The 27,330-nt window shown below is 36.2% G+C and overlaps 1 protein-coding gene across 1 annotated transcript; it reads right to left on the minus strand.

The window, feature by feature from the left end:
* Nucleotides 1-2,031: 2,031 nt before the first annotated feature.
* Nucleotides 2,032-5,521, minus strand: LOC112796875 (uncharacterized). Its single transcript, XM_025839535.3, has 3 exons — nt 5,309-5,521; nt 4,522-4,848; nt 2,032-2,393 (listed from the first exon to the last, which is right to left on the minus strand). The coding sequence occupies exons 1-3, from the start codon at nt 5,373-5,375 to the stop codon at nt 2,245-2,247; spliced, it is 543 nt and encodes a 180-aa protein (XP_025695320.1). The 5' UTR covers nt 5,376-5,521; the 3' UTR covers nt 2,032-2,244.
* Between the last annotated feature and the right edge of the window lie 21,809 nt (nt 5,522-27,330).

A 27,330-nucleotide genomic window follows, 5' to 3' on the forward strand; every position in this document is an offset into this window, starting at 1 on the left:
CCGTCATACCTCCTCGCTCCTTCCACTCGTTCTTCTAAGGTAAGAAATCCACCTCCTCATTTTCTTGATTATTATTATTTTTCTATTATTCTTCATCAACATGAACCTAAGTCATTCAGAGAAGTCTCCACCAATCCAAATTGACAACAAGCAATGTAGGAAGAAATTCAGGCACTTGAAAAAGCACACTTGGAATTTGGTTGATCCTCCTTCTGATAAGAAATTTGTGGGTAGTAGATAGGTATAAAAGATCAAGACTCGCTTTGATGGTTCTATTGACTGTTACATGGCACAATTGGTTGCTCAAGGTTGTACGCAAGAGTATGGTATTGACTATGAAGAGACCTTAGCTCCTGTTCGAGCTCTCCTTGTCATTGCTATGGTCCAAAATGGTATCCCAGTCAGATGGATGTGAAGAATGTATTTCTTAATGGGGATTTAAAAAAGAAGGTCTATATGAAACCACCTCAGGGTTATCCTTGTCCTTCTAGCAAAGCCTATCTCCTTCATAAGGCACTTTATGGTCTTAAGCAAGCTCCTCGTGAATGGTTTAACAAGTTCAGCACCACTATATGCAATCTCAGTTTCACTTGTAGCCCTCATGAGAATGCTCTCTTTATTCATAAAAGTGAACGTGGAGTTGTTCTTCTTCTTTTTTATGTTGATGACATGATCATTACTCGAGATGATGTTGATGGTATCTCTAATCTCAAAGCTTCCCTTCACCATACTTTTGAGATGAAAGATCTTGACTCTCTCAATTATTTTCTTGGTATCGAGTTCATATCTACAGATGATAGTATCTATCTCTCTCAAGCTAAGTATGTTTCAGATATTCTTGCTCGAGGCAGGGTTACATATAGTCACACTGAGTCTACTCCCCTTGAGTCTAATCTTCGATTTACCCCTATGGATAGCACTGCTTTGGATAATCCTACTCTTTATCGATAGTTAGTTGGGCGTCTCGTCTACTTGATTATCACCCAACCAGACATCGCCTATTCAGTTCATGTTCTTAGCCAGTTCTTGTTAGCTCCTCGTACTACTCACTATGCGGCAGTTCTTCACATGCTTCGCTACATCAAAGGCACTCTATTTCATGACCTTTATTTTTCTGTCCATTAATCTTTATCCCTTTAGGCGTACTCAGATGCTGATTAGGCTAGTGATTCCACTGATCGTCGTTCTACTACTGGTTGTTGTTTGTTTGTTTCCTGGCGACGCTCTCATTTCTTAGTGAGCTAAGAAGCAAATGTTCACTGCTCGATCAAGCACAGAAGTTGAATACCGTGCTCTCGCTGACACCACTGCTGAGGTTGTCTTGATTCGTTGGCTTCTCGCAGACTTGGGTGCTCCTCAGTCATCCCCGACCAATGTTTTTTGTGACAATCGCAGTGCTATTCAGATTGCGCATAATGATGCGTTTCATGAACGCACCAAACACATTGAGATTGATTGTTACTTTGTCTGGCAATGTCTCCTTGTTGATGTTGTTCACCTCGTTATTGTTGGAACTCTAGATCAGACTACTGACATCTTCACGAAGGCTTATCATCCTACTTGTTTTCGGACTCTAGCATCTAAACTCAAGATAGTATCTTTAGCTCCTACTTGAATTTGAGGAAGGATGTTAAAGAATAATTAAAATCAATTAGTATCATTTATATTATATAGAATATGTGTATATTAATTGTAGAATCGTATGTTTTTATTATTTTGATTCTTCTAGCACCTATATATTATACCTTTTCAGCACACTTAATAATATACTCTTCAAATTATTCTCTTGTTTCTAATATAGAGAAAAGAAAAAAAAATTGTATTAGTGAACCTTCATTGTGAAAGTGTAGATAAAAATGTCTCGTTAAAATTTTTTCAAACGATAATTTTGACCTTGTCTTTTAGCTAAAATATAAGTTTAAAGATGAAATATTTCATGTATTAGAGATAGAATAAAAGATATTCTTTCTCTCTAAAGTATATAAAACTTTACTGTATTTTATTTATTGAATGGTATTAGACCAAGGGAAATTTGGCAAAATATACTCAGGTCATCACTGTTTTTTTGTATAAAGATTATTATAATATTTCATCAACTGAACCCAACCAACCCATAATAAAGAACTCATACTCACTACATATCCTCTAGTAGTATATGGTAATATAATAGCTCTCTCAATTTACACTCTCCCTTCATCAAATACAAAGTGAATGTTTTTTCTAAGGACCAAATAGAAATGATGTTTATAATGGAGATGGGGCAGATGCTGCTTTTATGTCCTCCGAGAAACCAGAAAGAGGGCCAGGTGCTGCAGCTCCAGAACTTAGAAGCTCAAACATTGCACGTCCAGGGTTCATTCTTTGCTTCTCACACAGTTCTGGCAAAAGCACCCCTGCTTATATAGCGCATCAAAGCAACATTTATTATTCTCTATAATAATAATAATAATAATAATAATAATAATAATAATAAAAAAAAAAAAAAAAACAGAGTCCTCGGTAAATATTCAAGTTAGCAAATGTAAAATATTCTACCACATCATGAAAAAGGACCCCTCACTTCTTTTTTTTTTATTAATTTTATTTTTGGTAAGGATAGAACTATCGAAGAGTGACTATATACTATAGATTAGATTTGAGGAAGTGAGGTTGCAGGCAGGGACGGATCTAGAAATGATATTATGGGGGGCCAATAATACATATAATATTAAAAATTATATAAAAAAATTATATAATATAAGATGTATTACAAAAATATATTGACAAAGAATATATTTTAAAGTAAAAAGAAATATGTGTATACTTTTTACTAACGAAATGGTCGATTCTTCATATCATAAAATTCACCGATAATAGAATTTGTGTAAAATTTTTCAGTAATTTTCTTTTCAATATAATTAAAAGAAAATTATCAAGAAATTCATCTTTTATTTTGTTTCTAAGTTATTTTTCACAATATTTATAGTTGAAAAGATCTCTTAATTGTAGCAGTTGAAACAGAGAAAATTAATACCAAATGAATAAAAAAAGACGGCTATAAGAAGAAAAAGAATTCACTTTATGATATTTAAAATTTTTTATTTAATTAAAAAATATTAGTAATAATATCTTTTTCAAATTTCTTTAATATTGTTACTTACTTTTTAGATATTAAAAATTATTAATATTTAAATTAGACTGAATTTTTATTTATACTAGACTAAATACTAAATATTTTTTTAAAAAAAATTAAATTATACATAATAACTTATTACTCTTAAAAAAAAGTTGGGGGCGGAGGCCGCCACTCGCCCCCCTTATATCCGTCCCGGTTGCAGGTAAGGTATCCGGGTGCTTTCATAGAGCATGGTACCATACACCACTCATTTTCGTGTGCCAACATGTCGTTGTTAAAACATATTATTCTATATATACAGAAAGTGTTTATTCTTATTGCATTGGTTGTTGAATATATAAGTTCTTGGAGAAGCTGTTCAAATAATTAAGGTCACAACAAGGAATTTTCAACTACGACCATTATTGTTTTACTTTCTCGTTCTTTCTAATATATTAATCGAAAATATTTGATAATAAAAAAAATTAATCAAAAATAATTATAACTTACTTAATAATAAATTTTAAATAAGATAAATTTTAATTGTTTTCGTTTTTGTTTTTCTAGTATTATCATATATTAATAATGTAAGGTAGCTAATGACCACAAGGATATTACTTTTGAAATTAAGATAATAAAACAATACAAGTGAAGAGTTATTTTAACTCTTGCCGTTTGGATTAAGTTTAAATTTTATTTTTAATATTTAAAATATTTTATTTTTATTCTAAATATTTTATTTTAATTTTTTGATCAAAATTAAAATTTTTTCTTTTAAAATTATCCCTTATTTTATTATGATTTTCTTCTAATCATAATTGTAATGATCATAACGATGATTTTAGTGATTTGAGAATAGTAAACTTGACAAAATAATGTTAAAAAAATAATAATAAAGGAAAAAAAAATCTTTTTTAAAAGAAATCTTTTTAATTTTAACTAGAAGACTAACATAGGACAAAATAAAATATTTAAAAAAAAATAAGTTATTTCAAATGTTTGAGATAAAATTAAGATTTAACCAAAATAATAAAGATTAAAACAATATTTTTTTAAAAAATATCTTTAATATTTAATTTTATAAAAAAATATCTTTAATATTTAATTTTATACAACTTTTTTTCTAACGTTTTTTTATTTTTGTTAAAATTATCTTTGGACCTCTGTTTAAAATATTAAAAACAAAATTAAAAAATTCAAGAATAATTTTGAAATAATTAAAAATTTAGGGACAAAATTAAATGAACTAAAAGTATTTAAAATAAAATTAAACACTAAAATGTTTTAGAAGAAAATAGTAAATATTAACAACAAAAACATATGCTTTACTTTTACTAAATACAGAAATCGGTATATAGTTTATTTCTGTATGCAATTTTATTACGTTTCATTACGTGCGACGGTAGAAATTAATAAACAATTCTTACCCTCTCCAGCAGCCAAATTGAAGTAAAGGTCAACAATGTTGGGACATTTTAGGTAACAAGGTGGTGAGCAAAGTTTGGCACTGAATTGAGGCTCCAAGAATGCATCTGATGAAATGCCAACAAACTTCCTATCAACCCCACACGCCTCCACACATTCGTCTGTCTCTATGTAATCCCCCATCCTCTCTACCACCACTTCTGACGTCCGGCACTGGTACTCCACGCTGCCACCGCCCGCCCTCCGCGTCTCCAACAAACACCTCTTCCCTGAAGATGCTATTGAGAACGCACATGCTTCATTTGCCAACTCCTCACATACAACCTCCCCTGCCAAAAGATAGATCATGTATGTCAAAACTCAAAATATATATCATGTAAAAGTCAAAGAAACAATTGCACTGGCCATGGTATGAAATATATACATACAACATGAGAAATGTTCAATGTATGTACTATTTTGTATGGACATTTTGCTAGGATATTAGATGAAATTCGAGTTCTCAATACTTACTTAAACGGATGATGAGTGAATTAACCATTCGATGAACTCAAATTAGTTATGTTGAGATTATATTTAAAATAGAAAATTTGTGTTCTTATATTTTTAATAAAAGAATCAAAAATGCAAAAACTTTGTATTTTTAGTTTCGAACACATTTTTTTTTAATTTGTATTGTATCATTTCCTAACTACTAAATGCAATTTTAGTAAGTAATAAATGACTTAACACAATGTCTTATAAAAAATAAATACAGTTGATATAATTCAATAAAGCATACTTAATTACCGAAAGATACATGGATGAAGAGGGAAGAAAAGAACAAAACCAAAAGCAATTGGATCGAGAAAGACATGGTAAAGTTAAAATTCTGGCTATATAATATGGATTTTGTGATAGAGAAATAAAGGGGTTATGTATGTGTATGTAATGAGAATTAGTTATATGCTATATATGAAGGAGGAAATGTGATTTCAGCGAAAGATGTATATATAGGTGTGGTGGCATGAACAACGTTTATATGATAGACACGTTTGGAAGGCTCAATAACACAAAAGCTATTGTGGTAATATACGTGTAATGCTCTTTAGCTATGTAATAATAGACTAATAATTATTATACGCGACTACGCGTAATTATTAAGAGAAATGTCATATGAAATTACTGGCCCAAAATATTCTCCAACTAATAACTGTCATGTCCAATTATACAAAAGATGATCAAGATCTATACCGTATTTGAAGAATTTTATGTATTTTAATAAAATAGGTATTTTAATAATTTTAGTTAACGATTTTAATTATAATATAATATATATTAATTAAAATTAATAGTAAAAAATACTAGAACATTAATGTCTTAAGAATATTTGAATTTTTTTTTAAAGTATATATATTAACTTCGTTTGTCTGTATTTTTAGGATAAAACAAATATTTTTTTAAAAATAAATATTTATTTTATGTGCTTCTGAAAAAAAGATAAAAACAATAAATAAGTAATTTTTTACATTTTTTGAAAAGTAAATAGGGTCGAAACCTGCATTGTTTTTACATGAAGAGGAAGAAAAGTTGCAAAAAGATAAAATCTTAATCAGTGTAAAAATTCTTAGTTATGATATTTTTTGCGCTATCTTAAAAATAAAGTAAATTATATTCTGGTTATTATTTATTAAATTTAAAAATTTAATTACATTTTAAAATAAAAAGTCACCTCTAGTGCATACAAATATTATTATCAAAATAAAACTTTTTAATTAAATTTTTTATTATTATTAAAATATCCTTAAAAAGATAATATATAAATTGAATATTCTATCACAAGTTTATGTAATTATTTTATTTTATACTAATAAATAAATATATAATAAAATATTTTTGCTCATAACTAAAATTGTAATTTTATATAAAAAACATTTCTATAAATATATTCAAATATAAAATATCTTTCCACTTTTATTTTTTTTCTTTTACTTTTAAAAAAATAATTCTTCCGACCGCACAAATGGCCATTATGTTGTTCACCTTCCATGCGTTATTATTATTCACGGACATGTGTGAAGTGCATTTGTTGCAGATGAGTAAACAGCAGTCAACCGAATCCTACATATTTATTCATTTAATAATTTCTACGCAAAAGCTAAATCCGCGTACTTCTTTTGTTATAACTTCTAAGTTATTTTCTTTTTATGGACCAAAAACAGAAATTCAGAAAAGCTTCACTTAATTAGGTGGGATCATTATGCTAGCCATTGAAAATGAAGGCCAGGCTTTGAAACTAAAATGTTACAACTAATAAATAGTTGAAACATAAATGAAATGGAGCTCACTTTAAAAATCAAAACAATACACAGTTCCCTTAAATTAAATTACTCCTACTGTATATCATTTGAGTGATATTTCAAATTAGTTCTTAATAATAACACGATCGATTTTCATTCATTTTAAATTGTATATACTGTTAATTGTTAAAGAATATACATAGAGTCACAAGCCAAATTGTTGAAAGTTAAGTTGTTAACGTCGTAATTAAGTGACACTTTAATTCTTTTCTTGTTTTTCACTACAAAAAAAATTATTCATTTAACTACACTTTTTAAGTATAATTAAAATAAAAAATGCCTTATACAAAAATTATGTTTTTTTGGCTTCGAAAATATTTTAGTGGGGAATATCTATTCAGTCGTTACTTATTCTCAAAGTCTATATTTTTTTATATCAAAAATTACATTTTTAATATTTAGGAATAGGGCGAGTTTTGCAAGTGTTGCGCTTCATGACTAAAAATTACACTTTTTATCACCTGTACTTACCAGAATTCAAAATAATAGACTACACTTATTTTTTTCACTGTATCACCTTAAAAACATAACATTACATACTTATACATATTTTATATAAGCATAGTCTTATATCCCTTAGTTTTTATTTTAATATATATATATATATATATATATATATATATATATAAAATCTTTTTTCTAAATCCTAATATTTAGTAATACTTAAAGATATTTCTTAGTTATATAATGTTATAGGTAATGTTGCACTTTGAATTAAATTAGTCAAACATTATAAAAAAATTATAACAATATTATTTATATTTTTTAAATTATAATATAAGATCATTACATTAATTAACAAAAAAATATATGCTAAAACAATGTATATTTATAATTTAACCAAAAGTATTAGAATTGGCATCATTGTAGCATTATTGTATTATTGGATTTTTTCTCTCCTTTATGAGATTTAAGCCTAACTTTTTGGAAGTGTATTCTTGCATCCTAGTGCAACTTCTCAACCCTAATTAGATTTTTTTGGGTCTTTTGAGAGTGTGAGAGAGTAGTCCCAAAGTGAGAGAGAAGAGGAAAAACAGAATTTCCGTTTTTATGCAAAATAGTAAATTTCAAATGACAGTTTTTCATTCGTTTACCGCTGGATCAGCTTAACATTTGAACTGCATGTTGTTCTCATCTTGTTCTTTATTCTAAATGGTGGAGATTTTAATTGGAGGTCTGTAGAGGGAGAAATAGGCTTCGGATAGAAGCTCTATTTTTTGGGTATTTTTCATCTTCTTGCTTCTCATTTGTAAGCTTTGGTGCTTTGATATTTTGCCTGGTTATATGCACACTTTTGTGCTTTGTTTGAGACTCCTTTGTACCTCATTTGATTATAGTGGAACTATTTGATTGGTCTGGACGACTCGTGATTTTTACCTCTCACATTGATGGGGATTTTCCATGTTAAAATCTCGGTGTGTTCTTATTATTGCCTTACTTGCTATATTTTCTTGTTCATAGTTGCTGCCATATTATGTTGTGAGTGCTTCCATATTGTTCTTGTGTTGGATATTTGTGTTGTTTCCGCTGTTAGGCTCTTTCATACTGGCATAAGAGCTTGTTGATATTTTTCTGGGCTTGTGATTCTGTGAACAATGGAATCTAATACTAATACTAGTAGGATGATTGCTCTTAATGGTCCTAATTATGATTTGTAAAAGTCAAAGATAGAATATTTGTATTATGTCAAGAATTTTCATCAACCAGTTTTTGGTACAGAAAAGCCTAATGATAAATCTGATGATGATTGGACTTTGTTGCATAGACAAGTTTGTAGATATATTAGGTAATGGATTGACGATAATGTGTTGAACCATATTATTGGAGAGACACATGCTCGGACCTTTTGGATTAAACTTGAACAGTTGTATGCTCAAAAAACTGGGAATAACAAGATGTTTTTTTATCAAGAAGTTATTGGCTTTGAAATATACAGATGGGACATCAATGACAGATCACTTGAATAAATTTCAAGGAATAATGAATCAGTTATCTTCCATTGTTATCAAGTTTGATGAAGAGGTTCAAGGATTGTTACTTCTTGGCTTCTTACTAGACTCGTAGAAAATTCTCAGAATGTCATTGTCTAATTCTGCTCTTGATGGTGTAATCTCTATGGATCTTGCCAAGAGTAGTGTTTTGAATGAAGAATTGAGAAGAAAGTCACAAGGTACATCGACTACACATTCAGATGTTCTTGTTTCTGAGTCTAGGGGGAGAAACAAAAGTCAAGGTCCTAAAATTAGAGATCAAAGCAGAAGCAAGTCTCGAGGAAATTATAAAAATATTGAGTGTCATCATTGTGGTTAAAAGGGATATGTAAAGAAATTTTGTTGGCAACTAAAGAAGGATAAAGTCAAAGCAAGTAAAGACAAGAGCAAAAATAAAGATGATGATAGCAATGAAGACAAGGTTAATGTAACCCATGATGATTTTCTTGTTGTTAAGGAGTTTGAATCTGTTAACTTTGTTGATAATAGCACTAGTTGGGTGATTGATAGTGGTGCTTCTATTCATATTACATCTAGGAGGGATCTGTTTACGTCTTATACTCCTGGTGATTTTGGTGATGGGAAAATGGCTCATCAAGGTGTTGCAAAATGTGCCGGTATTGGACAGGTTTGCTTAGAAACCTCCAACGGTACCAAGTTGATTTTGAAGCGTGTGAAGCATCTTTCAGATATTCGGTTGAACTTACTTTATGTTGGTAAGTTATGTGATGAAGACTTGGATAGCTCATTCTCTCGTAATAGTTAGAAGCCCACCAAGGGTGCCATGGTTGTTGATAGAGGTACACGACACTCTACTCTTTATTTAACTCAAGCAAAGATTGTGAAAGATGTTGTTAATGCTGCTGAGTTTGTTGATGAAACTAATTTATGGAATAAGAGATTATGTCATATGAATGAGAAAGGCATGAATATGTTATCCAAGAGAAATCTTTTATCTGGTTGTAACATTGCTTTACAAAAGTGCAACCATTATTTTGCTGGAAAACAAAACAGAATTTCTTTCAAGAGTCATCCACCTTCAAAGAAGCCAGAGATACTTGACTTGGTGCATTATGATGTATGTGGGCCGACGAAGACAAGAACACTTGGAGGGTCTATCTATTTTGTAACCTTTATTGATGACCATTCTAGAAAATTATAGCTTTACACTTTGAAGACCAAAGATCAAGTTTTGAATGTGTTTAAACAATTTCAAGCTTCTGTTGAAAAAGAAATTGGGAAGAAGTTGAAATGTATTTGTACTGACAATCGTGGTGAGTACTTAGGTCCATTTGATGCTTATTGTAAAGAGCATGGTATAAGAGATCAGAAGACTCCTTCAAAGACTCCTCAGTTGAATGGCCTTGCTGAAAGGATGAACAAAACATTAGTTGAAAGAGTTAAGTGCTTATTGTCACAGTTTGGATTGGCAAAATCATTTTGGGGTAAAGCTTTGAGCACTGTTAAACCGGACACCATGTGTTCCCTTGCAATTTGAAGTGTCAGAGAAGGTATGGTCAGGTAAAGATGTTTCTTATGATCATTTAAGAGTCTTTAGATGTAAAGCTTTTGTTTATATTCCCAAAGATGAGAGATCCAAGATTGATGTAAAGACTAGGCAGTGTATTTTTATTGGCTAGGGAATGGATGAGTTTGGTTACAGGTTTTATGATTCTGTTAGCAAGAAGGTGATTCGGAGTAGAGATGTTGTCTTTGTTGAAGACCAAACATTGAAGGATATTGATAATGCGGAAAAGTCAATGGTTTAGCCTAGTGGTGATTTTTCTGACTTGGATATTACTCCCTCTATGCCTATGGTGGAAGATGGTAGAGTTGAAGTTCAAAATAATGAGCATGATACAAGTGCAGGTGAAGATGGAACAATTGATCTGATACTTGATGAAGTTGGTGATGATGTTCAAGATGAAGAACCAGCTTTGGAAATTCCTACAAATGCACTCAGAAGGTCTACAAGAGAGAGAAAGCCTTCGTCAAGGTATTCTCCACATGAGTTTGTTTCGTTGACTAATGGGGGAGAACTTGAATGCTTTAGAGAGGCTGTTGAAGATGAAAGCAAAGCTCAATGGCTTGAAGCTATGCAAGAAGAAATGAAGTCCTTGCTTGAGAATGATACCTATGAGTTGGTGAAGGTACCAAAGGGTATCCGAGTTTTGAAGAACAAATGGGTATTCAGAATCAAGAATGAAGAACACAATTCTAAGCCTCAGTATAAAGTTAGATTAGTTGTTAGAGGCTTTAGTCAGAAAGATTTTTTCTCCTGTTGTGAAGATGTCATTCATTTATGCTGTGCTCGGATTAGTAGCGTCTCTTGATCTGGAGATTGAGCAAATGGATGTGAAGACAGCTTTTCTTCATGGTGATTTAGACAAGGAGATATACATTAAGCAACTGCAGGGCTTTGTTATTAATGGAAAGGAAGATTTTGTGTGCAAGTTTAAGAAGAGTCTTTATAGGTTGAAGCAAGCTCCAAAACAGTAGTACAAGTAGTTTGAATCTGTTATGGGAGAGCATGGTTACCACAAGACAACTTCAAATCATTGTGTATTTGTGCAAAAATTTTCTAATGGTGATTTTATCATTCTTTTGCTTTATGTGGATGATATTTTAATTGTGGACAAGAATGCTTTGAGGATTAATGAGTTGAAGAAACAGTTGAGCAAGTTCTTTGCTATGAAGGACTTGGGTCCTGCCAAACAGACTTTGGACATAACTATTACTTGTTATAGAGATTCCAAGAAGCTTTATTTATCACAAGAAGAGTACATAAAGAAGTTGTTTCAAAGGTTTGGCATGAATGATGCCAAATGTGTTGCTAGTTCCTTTTCTCCTCATTTTAAGTTGAGCACCAAGCAGTGTCCAACCACTGATGAGAAAAAACAAGTAATGGATGAAATTCCTTATGTGTTGAGTTAAGAAATTAACTAAATTAATTAAGTGATGACAAATATTATTTTTGGGCAAAATAAATAATTAGTGTTGATTAATTATAATTACTTATTACTAATTGTTTATTGTTGCAGGCCAAAATTCAATAGCCCAAATTAAATAAAAAGCAATCAGCAAGGATGTTGGGCTGAAAGCAAAATTAAGAGCCCAAAGAAAAGCAAAGAAAGAAGCCAAAGAAATCAAAACGGGCCAAGCATATCACTACCCGATCCAAGCCCAATCTGATTTCAGAAAAGCTATTCCCTCCATCTTGCTCCAACCAAAGCAACGTTCCCCTCTCTTGTGTCTAAGTCAAATAAGAGTTTCAGAAAAGTAAGAAAGAGAAAGAGAAAGCTTCTTCCATAAGCTTATCACCAAAGAAGCAAGAAAGAGAAAGATAAAGCTTGAAAGGTAGATTTCAAATCACCCAGTTCAAACCAAATCAAGTTTAGGTTAAAGGTAATCCATTTCCTCTTGCATGCATCATATCTTCATCTCTTCTTTCCAACTCTCTGCTCTATTCGAAATGGGATACAAAGGAAAGATAGTTTCTGCTCTTCCCTGCTGTGTATCCACGGTCTTAAACATGACTTGGAGACCAAGTTATTTTTCAAGGGGTAAGATTAAGTTGACCATTGGAAGATTTCTATGTTTGCTGTTTTATGGCTTTCGGTCAAGATGAAGAGGTCAGAGGCAGAGTTTCTAATCTGGGGATTAAGGAGAAAAAGTGAATCTGTGGGTTGGTGAAGCCCAAGGCTCAAGGTGTTGACCTTGGAAGAAGGACCAAGGAGCTGGCAAGGAGATAAAAGAAGCTTGCTGTTCATTCAAAAGGCAAGGAGAGAAAACTAGAGTATTGAGGTATTATTCTGAGAAGTGTTCTTTGAGAAAGTTCAACTAACTGGACAGTGTAACCAAACTAAAGGTGCATTCTGCCAGTATGAAGAACTGAATCAGAGGCTTGCTAATCTGGTTTTCGCATAGCACAAAGGCTGTTGATGAATTCAATCTCCTTCATGTTTTACTAATTATAATGTACTTTTCTATGTTTATCTTTCTGTAATTTCTTGTGAAAAAAGGCATTGTGAGAAAGCTCAAGTAAAAGCCATGAGTGGAAAAAGGCTGAGTGATACACTTGAGAAAAAAAGCCTAGAGTTATTTTCTGATTTCTTTAGGTTGGTTAAGTGTCTTGTATCTTGTACTTGTTTTGGTATCCCTTTCTTAGTTGGGTTAGCACTAAGAGTGAATAGTTAGGTGTTAGCATAGCCAATGTCAAGTTAGGTTAGAACTTGAGTGTGAAATTGGTGTATGTAATACTTTTAACTATAGTGGAAATTCCTCCATTATTGTGGAGGAGACTGGACGTAGGTTGCATAGCACAAGGCAACCGAACCAGGATACATGCTGGTGTTAGCTTTTCTCTTCTCTGATGTGTTCTATTTTTCTGATATTCATGAGACAAAATTAAATTGTCTCATAAATTTCTGCTGCTGAGTACAAACAGAATCAGACTTGAAAGTTTTGCTTAAAAAGGGGTTATAACAGCTACAAAAAGGAAGACATAGATTCAACCCCCCTTCTCTAAGCCTACCATAACCTTCATTATGCCTCAGATGTTGGAAGCTTAATGTATGCTATGGTGTGTATTAGACCAGACATTACTCATGCGGTTGGTACTGTGAGTCGTTTTCTCTCTAATCCAGGTAAAGAATATTGGAATGTTGTTAAATAGATTATGAGATATCTCAAAGGTACAACTAACTTGAGTTTGAGTTTTGGTGGTGAGAAACCTTTGCTAGTTGGTTTTACTGATGCAGACATGGCAGGAGATATTGATTCTCGAAAGTCTACTTCAGGTTATTTGGTCAAGTTTGCAGGGGGAGCTATTTCATGGCAGTCAAGGTTACAGAAGTGTGTTGCACTTTCTACCACAGAGGCAGAGTTTATTGCAGCAATTGAAGCATGTAAAGAGTTGTTGTGGATGAAGAAGTTTCTTATAGCACTTGGTTTTAAGAAAGACTGTTATGTGTTGTTGTGTAATAGTCAAAGTACTATTCAACTTGCCAAGAATTTTACTTTTCATGCAAGATCTAAACATATTGATATTAGGTATCAATGGATACGGGATGTGTTAGATTCCAAGTTGTTGGAACTTGAGAAAGTTCACACTGATGACAATGGTGTTGATATGATGACAAAAGCGTTGTCAAGAGATAAGCTTGAAACATATTGTTTGATCGCCGGAATGGCGAGGGCCTCCACCTAGTCAAGAAGGGGAGATTTGTTAGGTTTTTTCTCTCCTTTGTGAGGCCTAAGCTCAACTTTTTGGGAGTGTATTCTTGCACCCTAGTATCTCAACCCTAATAAGAGTTTTTTGGGTCTTTTGAGAGTGTGACAGAGTAGCCACAAAGTGAGAGAAAAGAGGAAAAATAGAATTCCCGTTTTTATGCAAAGTAATAAATTTCAAATGGTAGTTTCTCATTCGTTCACCGTTGGAGCGGCTTGAAATTTGAACTGCATGTTCTTCTCATCTTGTTCTTCATTATGAATGGTGAAGATGTTCATCGAAAGTTTACAATGGGAGAAATTGGCTTTGCAAAAGAGAAAATAGGTTTTCCATTTTTACACAGAGCAGGAATCCTTGAACAGTAGTTTCTCATTATTGCACAGTTGGATCGACGTGAAATTTGGATTGCAGATTCTTCTCATCTTTTTCTTCATTTTGAACGGTAGAGATTTAAATTGGAGGTCTGCAGAGGGAGAAATAGGCTTCGGACAGCAGCTCTATTTTTTGGGTATTTTTCATCTTCTTGCTTCTCATTTGTAAGCTTTGGTACTTTGATGTTTTGGCTGGCTATAATGTTATATGCACATTTTTGTGCTTTGTCTGAGACTATTGTACCTCATTTGATTATAGTGGACCTATTTTATTGGTTTGAATGACTTATGGTTTTTACTTCTCATATTAAGTAGGTTTTCCACGTTAAAATCTCGGTGTGTTCTTGTTATTGCCTTACTTGCTATATTTGCTTGTTCGTAGTTACTGTCATATTGTGTTGTGAGTGCTTCCATATTGTTCTTGTGTTAGATATTTATATTATTTTCGCTGCTAGGCTCTTTCATATACATATTTAAAAATATCATCACCAAAATAAACATTTCCATATTAAAATAGACAAACTATCTAAAGATATCTATCAATAACCACATAAAAATAAAAATTCAAAGACCCTACATCATAAACACAAATACCCAAAAATCACTGTTGGTGATTACAAGCCATAACATTCAAAGAAATCCGTCATTATCGTCAGCATCTTAAATTCCTTTAGCCAATGTTATCCTGCATAATTTTGTTAAACATTACTAAATGTACATAAATCATTAATGTCACAAAATGTGTGATCAGGTTCATTTTAATATATCATACAATTTATATTTATATACCACAAATATATTTAAACAACAATAATAAAAAGAAGCATGATAGAACTATGTACCTTAAATGCAGCAGTTTTTAGGCAACTGTGAACCATCCTCCAACAGGATGAGTAGTCTCTCCTCCCTCCTCCTTTTTGATAATTCGAAACAGTAGTGAAACCCTCTTAATTCTCAACATCTTCTCTCCTCTTCTCTTTGCTCTCACAAACATTTCGAATTCCCAAGAAAAAATTATTGGTAAACAATGAAAATACTAAACAATGTAAACAATTGATATATTGAATGTTCAATTTATTAGTTATGTGTATGGTTATTTTAATATTAAGATTTAGATGGATAATTTAGAATATAGTGTATTTTTACTTTATTGGGCTAATTTTAGAGCCTATTATTCACATTATTCACAAAAGCCATTGTCTACCTAACAAAATCCAATCCCCAATCAATAACAACTAACAAAGTAAACAAGAACAAGAAGAACAAAAATATCACTATACTAAAAGGAAGAATAGCTGCCACTAACGAGGAAGAGGAGGTCGGCGAGGCTATTGCAAGAATACTTGCACTTACTAAGCAGTTTTAACAAAAAAGTCTTCTAAAGGTGTAACGTTCAATTAGCTTTTAATTTCTTAGCCCCTTTTTTAACTAGTTTTGTTTCTTAACTTTAATCATTCTCAAAAGTCATCAACTAGTGGTATTTATTTGCACAAAAGAAAGGTATAAATAGAAATTAACTAAACCAAAATAATAAGATCACAAACTGAAAAAACAAAAGAGTGTAGTATTCAATACTCAACATTCCATCTTGAATATCGATCAAAGGAAAAAACCAAAGCAATCCTTGTTGTGGTTCTAACTTAGGTCAGAGTTAATGCCTTCTTTTGCAATGAAGAAAGCAAAGTAGAAGGAGAAAGCATGATATATAAAGGGAACATAGATAAAAAATTAATGCCTTCTTTATCGTCTTTATATTCAACTATCATGAAGAAAATATATGGGCTCAATGCACTAACCATAGTCGGATGCAGCATCCTCTTGTTTATTTGGAGACTTTCCATCCTTAATTGACTTTACTAGATCATTGTATTCGATTTTCTCCTCCAAAACCAACTCTTCACTAAATGCTAGAAAGTAAGAATAAATATAAACTAAGAATGTTGAAGTCATTAGGCCTAAGTCATCACATGACAAGTGCATTGATTTAATATCAAAATCAAATTTGAACAAACATTAATCCCAAAAGATGTGACGAGAATGAGAGATAGAGATAAAAAGAACCACAACAATTTGGATACTGATGAGCGGATAATTTATAGGGATTGTTTTTAGGTAGTTTTTAGTAAGTTCAAGCTACTTTTAGGGATGTTTTCATTAGTTTTTATGTTAAATTCACATTTCTGGACTTTACTATGAGTTTATGTGTTTTTCTGTGATTTCAGGTAATTTCTGGCTGAAATTGAGGGATTTGAGCAAAACTCTGAAAAAGGCTGACAAAAGGACTGCTGATGCTGTTGGAATCTGACCTCCCTGCACTTGAAATGGATTTTCTGGAGCTACAAAACTCCAATTGGCACGCTCTTAACGGCGTTGGAAAGTAGACATCCAGAGCTTTCCAGAAATATATAATAGTCCATACTTTATTCGGAAATTGACGACGTAACTTGGCGTTGAACGCCAAGTACATGCTGCTGTCTGGAGTTACACGCCAGAAAAACGTCATGATCCGGAGTTGAACGCCCAAAACACGTTATAACTTGGAGTTCAACTCCAAGAAAAGCCTCAGCTCGTGGATAGATCAAGCTCAGCCCAAACATACACCAAGTGGGCCCCGGAAGTGAATTTATGCATCAATTACTTACTCATGTAAACCCTAGTAGCTAGTTTAGTATAAATAGGATAAGTTACTATTGTATTAGACATCTTTTGACAGTTTAATCTTTTGACTATTCGGTCTTTTGATCAGGGAGAGGGCTGGCCATTCGGCCATGCCTGAACCTTTTACTTATGTATTTTCAACAGTGGAGTTTCTGCACACCATAGATTAAGGGTGTGGAGCTCTGCTGTACCTCAAGTTTCAATACAATTATTATTACTTTCTATTCAATTCTCTTCTATCCTTATTCCAAGATATACGTTACACTTAACTTTGATGAATGTGATGATCCGTGACACTCATCATCATTCTCACCTATGAATGCGCGTGATTGACAACCACTTCCGTTCTACTTTAGGCCGGGCGCATATCTCTTAGATTCCCCAACAGAATCTTCGTGGTATAAGCTAGATAGTTGGCGGCATTCATGAGGATCCGGAAGGTCTAAACCTTGTCTGTGGTACTCCGAGTAGGATTCTGGGATTGAATGACTGTGACGAGCTTCAAACTCCTGAAGGCTGGGCGTGATGACAAGCGCAAAAGAATCAAGGGATTCTATTCCAACCTGATTGAGAACCGACAGATGATTAGCCGTGCTGTGACAGAGCATAGGAACGTTTTCACTGAGAGGATGGGATGTAGCCATTGACAACGGTGATGCCCTACATACAGCTTGCCATGGAAGGGAGTAGGAAGGATTGGATGAATGTAATAAGAAAATAGAGATACGAGAGGAGCACAGCATCTTCACACACTTATCTGAAATTCCCACCATTGATTTACATAAGTATTTCTATCCCTTTTATTTTCTATTTATTATTAATTTTCGAACTCACCATAAACCAATTTAATCTGCCTAACTGAGATTTACAAGGTGACCATAGCTTGCTTCATACCAACAATCTCTGTGGGATCGACCCTTACTCACGTAAGGTTTATTACTTGGACGACCCAGTACACTTGCTGGTTAGTTGAACGTAGTTGTGATCACATATGCCAAAGAGCCATTAAATAAATCTCATGCAAATACAAAGAGGGCAATCACAATTTCGTCCACCAGATACCCATTACAAGTCAGAACGTGAATCCTTCCAAGTCAAAAATCCAGCCAAACAATAAGCAAGTTGAGGGGTTTTCAAATATTTAAATCAGTAAAGCATATAGTTCTCTCTTGTTCATTTAAAAATCAAAATCTTCTATTTAGGTGCAAAATCCTAACTATTTATTAGATATTGGTTCTATGTTTGCATATCTTGATATGCTTAACCAATAATTTAGAATTAGGCAAACAATCACTTGAAAAAAGTGACATAAGTAAGTAAGTAAAAATAATTAGAAAAATAGTTATAATGATATATATGTAAGCAAACATGATCATAATAAAGAGTGCCTCCAACATCAAGGATTGACTAGATATTCCAAGTTTACAAGCATGCATAAATCTTTGTATTAGATTAGTGTCGTAGGTAATTTAAATGCAGATCAGCCTAACTATTCATACCCTGGGTTGAGCTATCCGACCTGGGATGTTCTACCAACAAAGCGACCGACCTCTTCAGGTCAGGACAATCCGATCTCTTCTCAAAGAGCTCGGCCAAACTACCAGGAAAGCTCAATAAAAGGCCCAAACAGAGGAACACGACCCGAATCCAAGGGCAGCCCAAGCCTATAGAGATAAAGGCGGTTCTCTTAAAGATAAGATGACCTCGCTAGAAGATAAAGATAAGATAAGATAACTAACTTATCTTATCTAAGGAAGGTCTTTCTACACTATTATAAATACACTGGAGTACCCAGGTATAACTCATACTCTGATTCTACTCAATACCTGCTTAATACCCTTGCTAAATTAAGCATCGGAGTCCCTTGCAGGTACCTCCCACCCTCCGGGGATGAAGGAATCAGCACCACCACCAAGTCCAACAAGTCAAACACAACCATTCCGACCAGCACAGAAGATCTCGTCCGAGATCGACCTACAATTTTAGGTAATCCTCGAAATATTGGCACCATTACCGGGGACCTGGAAGTCATCCCATCATTATGGCGGACTACCATGACAACGATCACAATTCAGATCTAGAGGATAGAACGCCGCACAAAAACGCGGACATTACCCCAAAGGATACTCTTCAACTTAACAACAAAAAAAATTCAAATGCGGAAGCCATGGAGATACTTCAAGATCGTTTATAACAACTTGAGGAAGACGCCTTACGTCAACGAGAGGCGGAGAAAGACCTACAGAAGGAAATAAGGCGACGCTGGGAATTGGAGGACAAACTCCTAAAACTCGAAGCCAATCTCAAAACCAAAGCCAACCGATCCCCTCATGAGGATAGCTCCCGCAAGGAACAAGATCCATTCACCAAGGAGATCATGAAGACCAAAATCTCTAAAGACTTTAAACTCCTAGATATGACTTTGTACGACGGTACTACAGATCTTGGCCATCATCTCAGCAATTTCAGAAGTAGAATGTACCTCACCGATGCCTCAGATGCAGTTCGTTGCAAAGCATTTCTGACTACCTTAACAAAGACGGCGATTAGATGGTTCAACAATCTACCTCCTAGGTCCATCTCGAGTTTTGACGACTTGGCCAAGAAGTTTTTGGCAAGATTCTCCATCCAAAAAGACAAGGCTAAGCACGCTCCAAGTCTATTAGGAATCAGGCAAGGAGAACGAAAAACTCTCCGTAACTACATGGAAAGATTCAACAAAACACGCCTAGACATACAGAACCTACCAACAGAGGCTGCCATTATGGGCCTCATCAATGGTTTGCAAGTGGGACCTTTTAGCCAATCTATATCGAAAAAACACCCCGCATCTCTGAAAGAAGTACAAGAACGAGCAGAAAAATACATCAACATGGAGGAAAACTCTCGACTAGGAGAGACCTCGAAATCCGGATTCATCTCCTGGGATAAAAATAAAGAATCCAAAAAATATCACAATTACACCCCCCTTCGGGTGTCTCTCGTGGATGTTTACAGAGAGGTATGTAACACTGAAAGAATACCCCCAGCTCGACCACTCAAAGGCAAAAAAAGAGGAGGAAATCGAGCTGAATATTGTGAATACCATCGAATCTGCGGGCATTCCACCAATGAATGTTTTGACTTGAAAAATGTCATCGAAAAGCTAGTAAGAGAGGGGAAGCTAGATCGGTTTCTGGCCACCCGGGACGATGAGCAAAGAAAAAGAAGAAGGAAAGAAGATGCTGGACGAGCCGAGAAGTCACCCCGTACACCAGAAAGACACGTCCACATGATACACGGCGGATTTGCAGGAGGAGGAGTCTCCAAATCATCTCGCAAAAGATATCTTAAAGAGGTATATCATGTCGAGGGAAAGGGAGAAGCACCCGACATCCCCCCGATTACCTTCACCAAAGAAGATGCATCCAGGGTAATTTCAGGACACGATGATCCCAAGGTCATCACGGTTATACTGGCAAATGCAAACATCCACCATACATTGATAGACCAGGGGAACTCCGCCGACATCTTGTTCAAAACTGCCTTCGACAAGCTCGGTGTGGAAGAAAAGGAACTTAGAGCATATCCGAACAGCCTGTTCGGACTAGGAGACACCCCGGTTCAACCACTGGGATACATCTCATTACACATAACCTTTGGAAAAGGAAACCAATCAAGAACACTCAAGATAAATTACATCGTGGTCGACGTTGGTTCAGCCTATAACGCCTTAATAGGCCGGACAATATTAAATCAGCTTGGTGCAAAAGTCTCAACTCCACATCTATGCATGAAATTCCCAACTCCAGAAGGGATAGCTATAATAAAAGCAGATCAGAAGACAGCACGCCGCTGTTATAATGAAAGTCTAGACCTCAGAAGCAGAGAAAAAGAATTCCACACAATCGAGCTCGGTGGAGTTCAGAGGCGGGAAGAACTTCACCCACAACCTGAAGGCAGAATAGAGAAAGTCTAGATTGGGGATACCCCGGACCAAACAACCAGTATCGGCACAATCCTACATAGAGACATAAAGGAATCACTCATACAATTTTTACGAGATAACGTTGACCTCTTTGCATGGAAGGTCGCAGACATGCCAGGCATAGACCCCATGTTAATGTGCCACAAGCTAGCAGTCTACCCAGGATCTCGGCCAGTGCAATAGAGGCGTAGGAAGCTCGGACCAGAACGCTCTCAAGCTGTGGAAGAGCAGGTACAAGCTCTACTGGAGGCAGGATTCATAAGAGAAGTCAAATACCCACTATGGCAAGCTAACGTCGTCTTGGTGAAAAAATCAAATGGGAAGTGGCGAATGTGCACCGACTACACTGATCTCAATAAAGCCTGCCCAAAAGATCCTTATCCACTCCCAAGTATCGATGCACTAGTCGATGCCTCCTTCGGATATAAATACCTCTCGTTTATGGACGCATACTCGGGATACAATCAAATCCCAATGTATCCACCTGACTAAGAAAAAACTTCATTCTTAACCCCAAAAGTAAACTACTGCTACATCGTCATTCCTTTCGGTCTTAAAAATGTGGGAGTTACTTATCAGATATTAATGAATAAGGTCTTCTTGGATCATATCAGAAAAATCATGGAAGTCTACGTGGACGACATGCTCATAAAGACACAAAATGAAGAGATGTTATTGTCCAACCTAACCCAAGTATTCGACACTATAAGACGACATGGCATGCGACTCAATCCCGCAAAATGCACCTTCGCAGTGGAAGCTGGCAAATTCTTGGGCTTTATGCTTACACAGAGAAGAATCGAAGCAAAATCGGATAAATGCCGGGCCATACTCAACATGAAGAGTCCGACTAGTGTCAAAGAGGTACAACAACTTAACGGGAGGTTGGCAGCCTTGTCCAGATTTCTAGCCGGATCGGCAATAAGATCTCTTCTCTTCTACGCTACTCTAAGGAAGGGAAAGAAGTTTGAATGGACAACGGAGTGTGAGCAAGCCTTTCAAGATTTCAAAAGATTCCTGGGACATCTACCTATCCTAACTCGGCCACAGGAAGGAGAACCACTCATATTGTACCTCGCAGCAGAAAGTTGGGCAGTAGCCTCAACACTAGTCCGAGAAGATGACAATGGGCAGCAACCCATATACTTCATCAGTAAAGCGCTACAGGGAGCCGAGCTGAACTACCAAAAAATAGAGAAGTTTGCCTATGCTCTCATACTAACATCTCGATGACTCCGTCCATACTTCTAATCCCACACCATCAGGGTCCGGACCAACCAGCCCATAAAAAGGATCTTACAGAAAACAGACCTGGCAGGCAGAATCTTGCAATGGACAGTCGAGTTGTCCGAATTTGATCTTAAATACGAAGCGCGGATAGCCATCAAGTCACAATACCTGGCCGACTTCATTGCAGAATTTACAGATACACCGAAAACCCCCATAGAATGGAATTTCTACGTCGACGGGTCCTCAAATAAAACTGGAAATGGTACGGGTGTGATAATTGAAAGCGACCAAGGAACCCAAATCGAACTCTCTCTCAAATTCGGTTTCTCTGCCTCAAACAACCAAGCGGAATATGAGGCACTGCTAGTTGGTTTGAAGCTGGCTAGGGAAGTTGGAGCTCAAAAGCTTATCATCTTCAGCGACTCACAGGTAGTCACTTCGCAAATAACAGAAAGCTATCAAGCCAAAGACCCCACTATGAAAAAATACTTGGACAAAACCAGGGAACAGCTCGGACAACTCGGAGAATATGAGGTCCGTCACATACCCCGAGAACAGAATGCCCGAGCTGACGCACTCTCAAAACTAGCCAGCACCAAACCAGGGGGCAACAATAGAAGCCTCATCCAAGAAATTCTACAAAATCCATCAATCTCAGAAGAAGAAAAAATCCTGACCATAACAAGTCAGGATCAAGGATGGATGACTCCCATAATTAACTACCTCAAAACAGAAGCACTCCCCACAGAAGAAAAGGAGGCAAAGAGGTTGAAATGGGAGGCACAATACTACACTATCATAAACGATACTCTATACAAAAGAGAGATTTCAATACCATTGTTAAAATGTGTACCGACTTCTAGCACAAAGGAAGTCCTAGAAGAAGTACACAGTGGCATTTATGGCAATCACCTAGGAGCACAGGCACTTACCAAAAAAGTACTTCGCGCAAGATTCTATTGGCCAACTCTACAAAAGGAAGCCACAAAGTTCGTAAAGACATGTCCATCGTGTCAGAAACATGCCAATTTTCACATCACCCCACTAGAGGAGCTCATCAGTGTAACCTCACCTTGGCTATTCGCAAAATGGGGACTCGACCTTCTCGGACCCTTCCCTCAGGGATCGAGACAAGTCAAGTTCCTCATAGTGGAGATAGACTATTTCACAAAGTGGATCGAGGCAGAACCCCTAGCTAATGCCACTACTCAAAGAAGTCGAAAATTCCTATATAGGAACATTGTCACGAGGTTTGGGGTTTTATACTCCATCACCACAGACAATGGTACCTAGTTCACAGATGTAGGCTTCAAAAAGCTAGTGGCCGACTTAAATATAAAACAGTAATTCACTTCCGTAGAACATCCCCAAGCCAATGGACAAGCCGAAGCTGCCAACAAATTCATACTGGCTGGGTTAAAACGGAGATTACAGGACGCAAAAAGAGCCTGGGTCGAGGAGCTCCCACAAGTCTTATGGGCATATCGAACAACGCCACATTCCACTACAAAGAAATCACCTTTCCGATTAGCGTATGGAATGGAGGTAATGATCCCAGTGGAGATCGAAGAAAGGTCGCATAGAGTGATCCACTATAGCGAAGAAGCCAACTCCCAACTTCAAAGGGAAGAGCTCGACCTACTTCTAGAAGTCCGAGAAGGAGCCCGGATTAGGGAAGAAGCATTAAAACGACGAATGGCTTCCAGATATAATCAAAAGGTAATACAGCGAGCTTTTGCTGAGAACGACCTCATCCTAATCCGAAATGACATCGGAACAACTCGACCTGGAGAAGGAAAGCTGGCAGCAAACTGGAAAGGACCCTATCGAGTCATAGAAGTACTTGGGAAGGGCTACTACAGACTGTTCGAACTCGATGGGCGGGATCTTCCTAGGTCATGGCACGCCTGCAACCTAAGAAGGTACTATAGTTAGGGATGATAAAGGATCTTGAGATAAGGCGTACTCTTTTTCCTGAAAGGGTTTTTTAACGAGGCGCCAAGTCAAGACCTACAAATCACCCGACTTAGGGAATTGACCCCTCGCATGTATATATTTGCATTCTTTTTTAAATAAAATCTGTTCAGATCTTCTGCAAATGCTCAAGCCGCATTAATCTGAAACATTCATCATCCGATTATAAAGCTACAGATCGACAGAAAGTGAAAGTCAAATTCACTATGCGATCACGATAAAGACCAAAAATGAAAACCAAATTCATTAAAAGGTCGACCAAACGAGGGTTAAAATCCAATCTCTACAAAATCGGCAAAGATGAAAAAAGAATAATGCAAGAAGTTATAGAAAGTGATCCATATAAAGGACCTGACGAGGTCCTAATAAAATGTTTTGCTATAAAATAACTTAAAGGCTGACCGACATAAAGAAGTCAGACCAGTCGCAAAAACCGAAGTTATAAGTAAAGTCCTGGAAAGAGGTCTGGCCAGCCCTATAAAAGAGGATTACTATAACTTAGAAGAGCCCGACATGATGAAGTCGGACTCCCACAAAACAAGTTATAAAAGTAATCCCTGAAAGAGACCTGAACAAGGTCCAAGAAAGAGGATTACAAAAATAACTTAGAAGAGCCCGACATGATGAAGTCGGACTCCCACAAAACAAGTTATAAAAGTAATCCCTGAAAGAAACCTGAACAAAGTCCAAGAAAGAGGATTACAAAAATAACTTAGAAGAGCCCGACGTGATAAAAGTTATAAAAGTAATCACTGAAAGAGACCTGAACAAGGTCCAAGAAAGATGATTACAAAATAACTTAGAAGGACCCGACATGATAAAGTCGGCCCAAAGTATACAAGTTATAAAAGTAATCCCTGAAAAAGATCTAAACAAGGTCCAAGAAAGAGGATTACAAAATAACTTAGAAGGACCCGACATGATGAAGTCGACCCAAAACATAAAGCTACAAAAGTAACCCCTGAAAGAGACCTAAATGAGGTCCAAAAAAGAGGGTTACAAACAAACAACTCGGACACTAACCGACCTGAAGAAATCGGCAACCTCAGCGTTATAATTCCTAACAAAGACCTGAACAAAGTTCAAATAAAATGAATTGCTGAAAACAGAGTCAAGCAAAAGGAATCAAGCCGATCATGTCAGACAAAGTTCCAACACTCCCAAAGCCTACGAAGATACCAAGACAAGCGCAGACAGACATGATATAAAAACACAAAGTTATAATAATAGCCAGCTTCAGAGGCCACCAAGTTCAGCCCAAATAGCCTGGAAACTACTTTGTTTATCAAAATAAATTTGCTAAACCAGCAACTAAAAAAGTGTCAAAAGTCAGCAAAATAAAGAGTTCTAAAAGCCCACAAGCCGGGCTATCTACACAAGTAATTACAAAAATCACTTAAACACCCGAAGGCTTCTCGGCAGCATCAGCACAGGGTGAAGGAGGGCGAGTCTGGAGAGGCACTGCGTCCACTGTCCCGTCATCCCGATTCAAGATTTGGCAATCAGGATCTGATTCGGGATGAGCAGGAGCTGAAGAAGCCGACACAATAGAAGCTTTGGCGACAGGCTCAGAGGGAGGCTCAACATCATCATCATCGGGATCGTCGGGGACAATCTTTCCATCCTTCACAACATTATCCAAACTAAATAAAGCAAGGTCGACCTCCGGGGCAAGAACCCGAACCTGCTCCTTCAGGTTCTCATAAGTAGCAGTTACGCTGCCTACAAGGTAACCCTGGAGCTCAAAATAATCAACCCGGGCCGACTCTAACTCCTCTCTGAGACGCATCACTTCCCGGTAGGTCGTGACATAGCTGTCTTTGTGCTTCAATGCCGTGTCCTCAGCCAACTGCACAGAAGCCGCTAAGGCAAGAGAGCTGGCCTTCTCCCCCTCCAGCGCCTTCTCCAATTTAGTCACCTTCACTTCGAGCTCTTCCTTCAGGCCCTTCATCCGGTCGAACTCTCACTTAGCTTCCTCTATAAAGGCTTTGGTATCATGCAGAGGAAGATTTTGAGCAGTTCGATACAGGGCAGCTCCCATATGAGCCATCTTAATGCTACTTCGAGTTATAAAATCTAAGTGATGAAGGAGAGAAACATCATCCAGGGAGAGGGCACCATAAGGAGCAATCTGCTGGTCGACAAAGCCAATGGGGTCAAAATCAGGGGCATCCAGATTGAAAGGTTCAACGGTTTGAGGTCTTTTGGAAGGAGGGACGGCCGAAGAAGAAACCACAGCAACAGTAGAAGACTGTGGAGGATCCACTAAACGAACCCGAGGAGTAGGGATCATTCTCCTCGGGCCAGGAGAACTCGGCACAGACGGCTTCAATGAGACCTGAGAGGACCCTTCCCCATCCACCCGGGCCGAGGTGTTTTAAGCTGCAGTAGCTTTTCTCGCCTTTTTGAAGGCCTTCATTGCATCATTATTCTTGGCCATCTCTGAAAAATGAAAAACAACAGTTTTATAGACCAGGAAAAAAGGAGAAAAGCAAAAACAAGAAATAGTATATATCAAGTAATACCCAATGCATTCCGGACGAGGGAGGGGTTTCCCAAAGATTTTTTGGTATCCAGATGAGGAGGTTCCCCCCAAAGATCCTCCAAAACCGTCACAAAGGCCTGTTCGATCTCATCAAGCATTTTCCACGTATATCGGGATACTACTACATTCTACTGCCAATGCAAAGGGAAGGATGGCTTACCATTCGCTTCCAGAAAAAAGGGACGAGCTCCCTCAACAGCTCGAACCTTGAAAAAATAATTTTTGAAGTCCCTAAAGGACTCGTCATACATGGTAAAAACCTTATGTCCTTGTGTAGATCTAAAAGAAACCCACGAGGCTTTCTTTTTTGAAGAAATCCCGGGCTTAGTTAAAACAAACAAATAGAGGAAAAGAGTTTGAGAAGGGGTAACATTCAATTCTTGACAAAGAAGCTAAAAAATCTTAATAAAGCCCCAGGAGTTTGGATGAAGCTGGGTGATAAACCGCTATTTTATGATTCATATTGTATTTAATTGTGTGGTTTTATCAAGTCTTTACCCACTTAT

The sequence above is a fragment of the Arachis hypogaea genome, chromosome 4 (assembly GCF_003086295.3).
Source record: "Arachis hypogaea cultivar Tifrunner chromosome 4, arahy.Tifrunner.gnm2.J5K5, whole genome shotgun sequence".
In the NCBI taxonomy this organism is placed as follows: domain Eukaryota; kingdom Viridiplantae; phylum Streptophyta; class Magnoliopsida; order Fabales; family Fabaceae; genus Arachis; species Arachis hypogaea.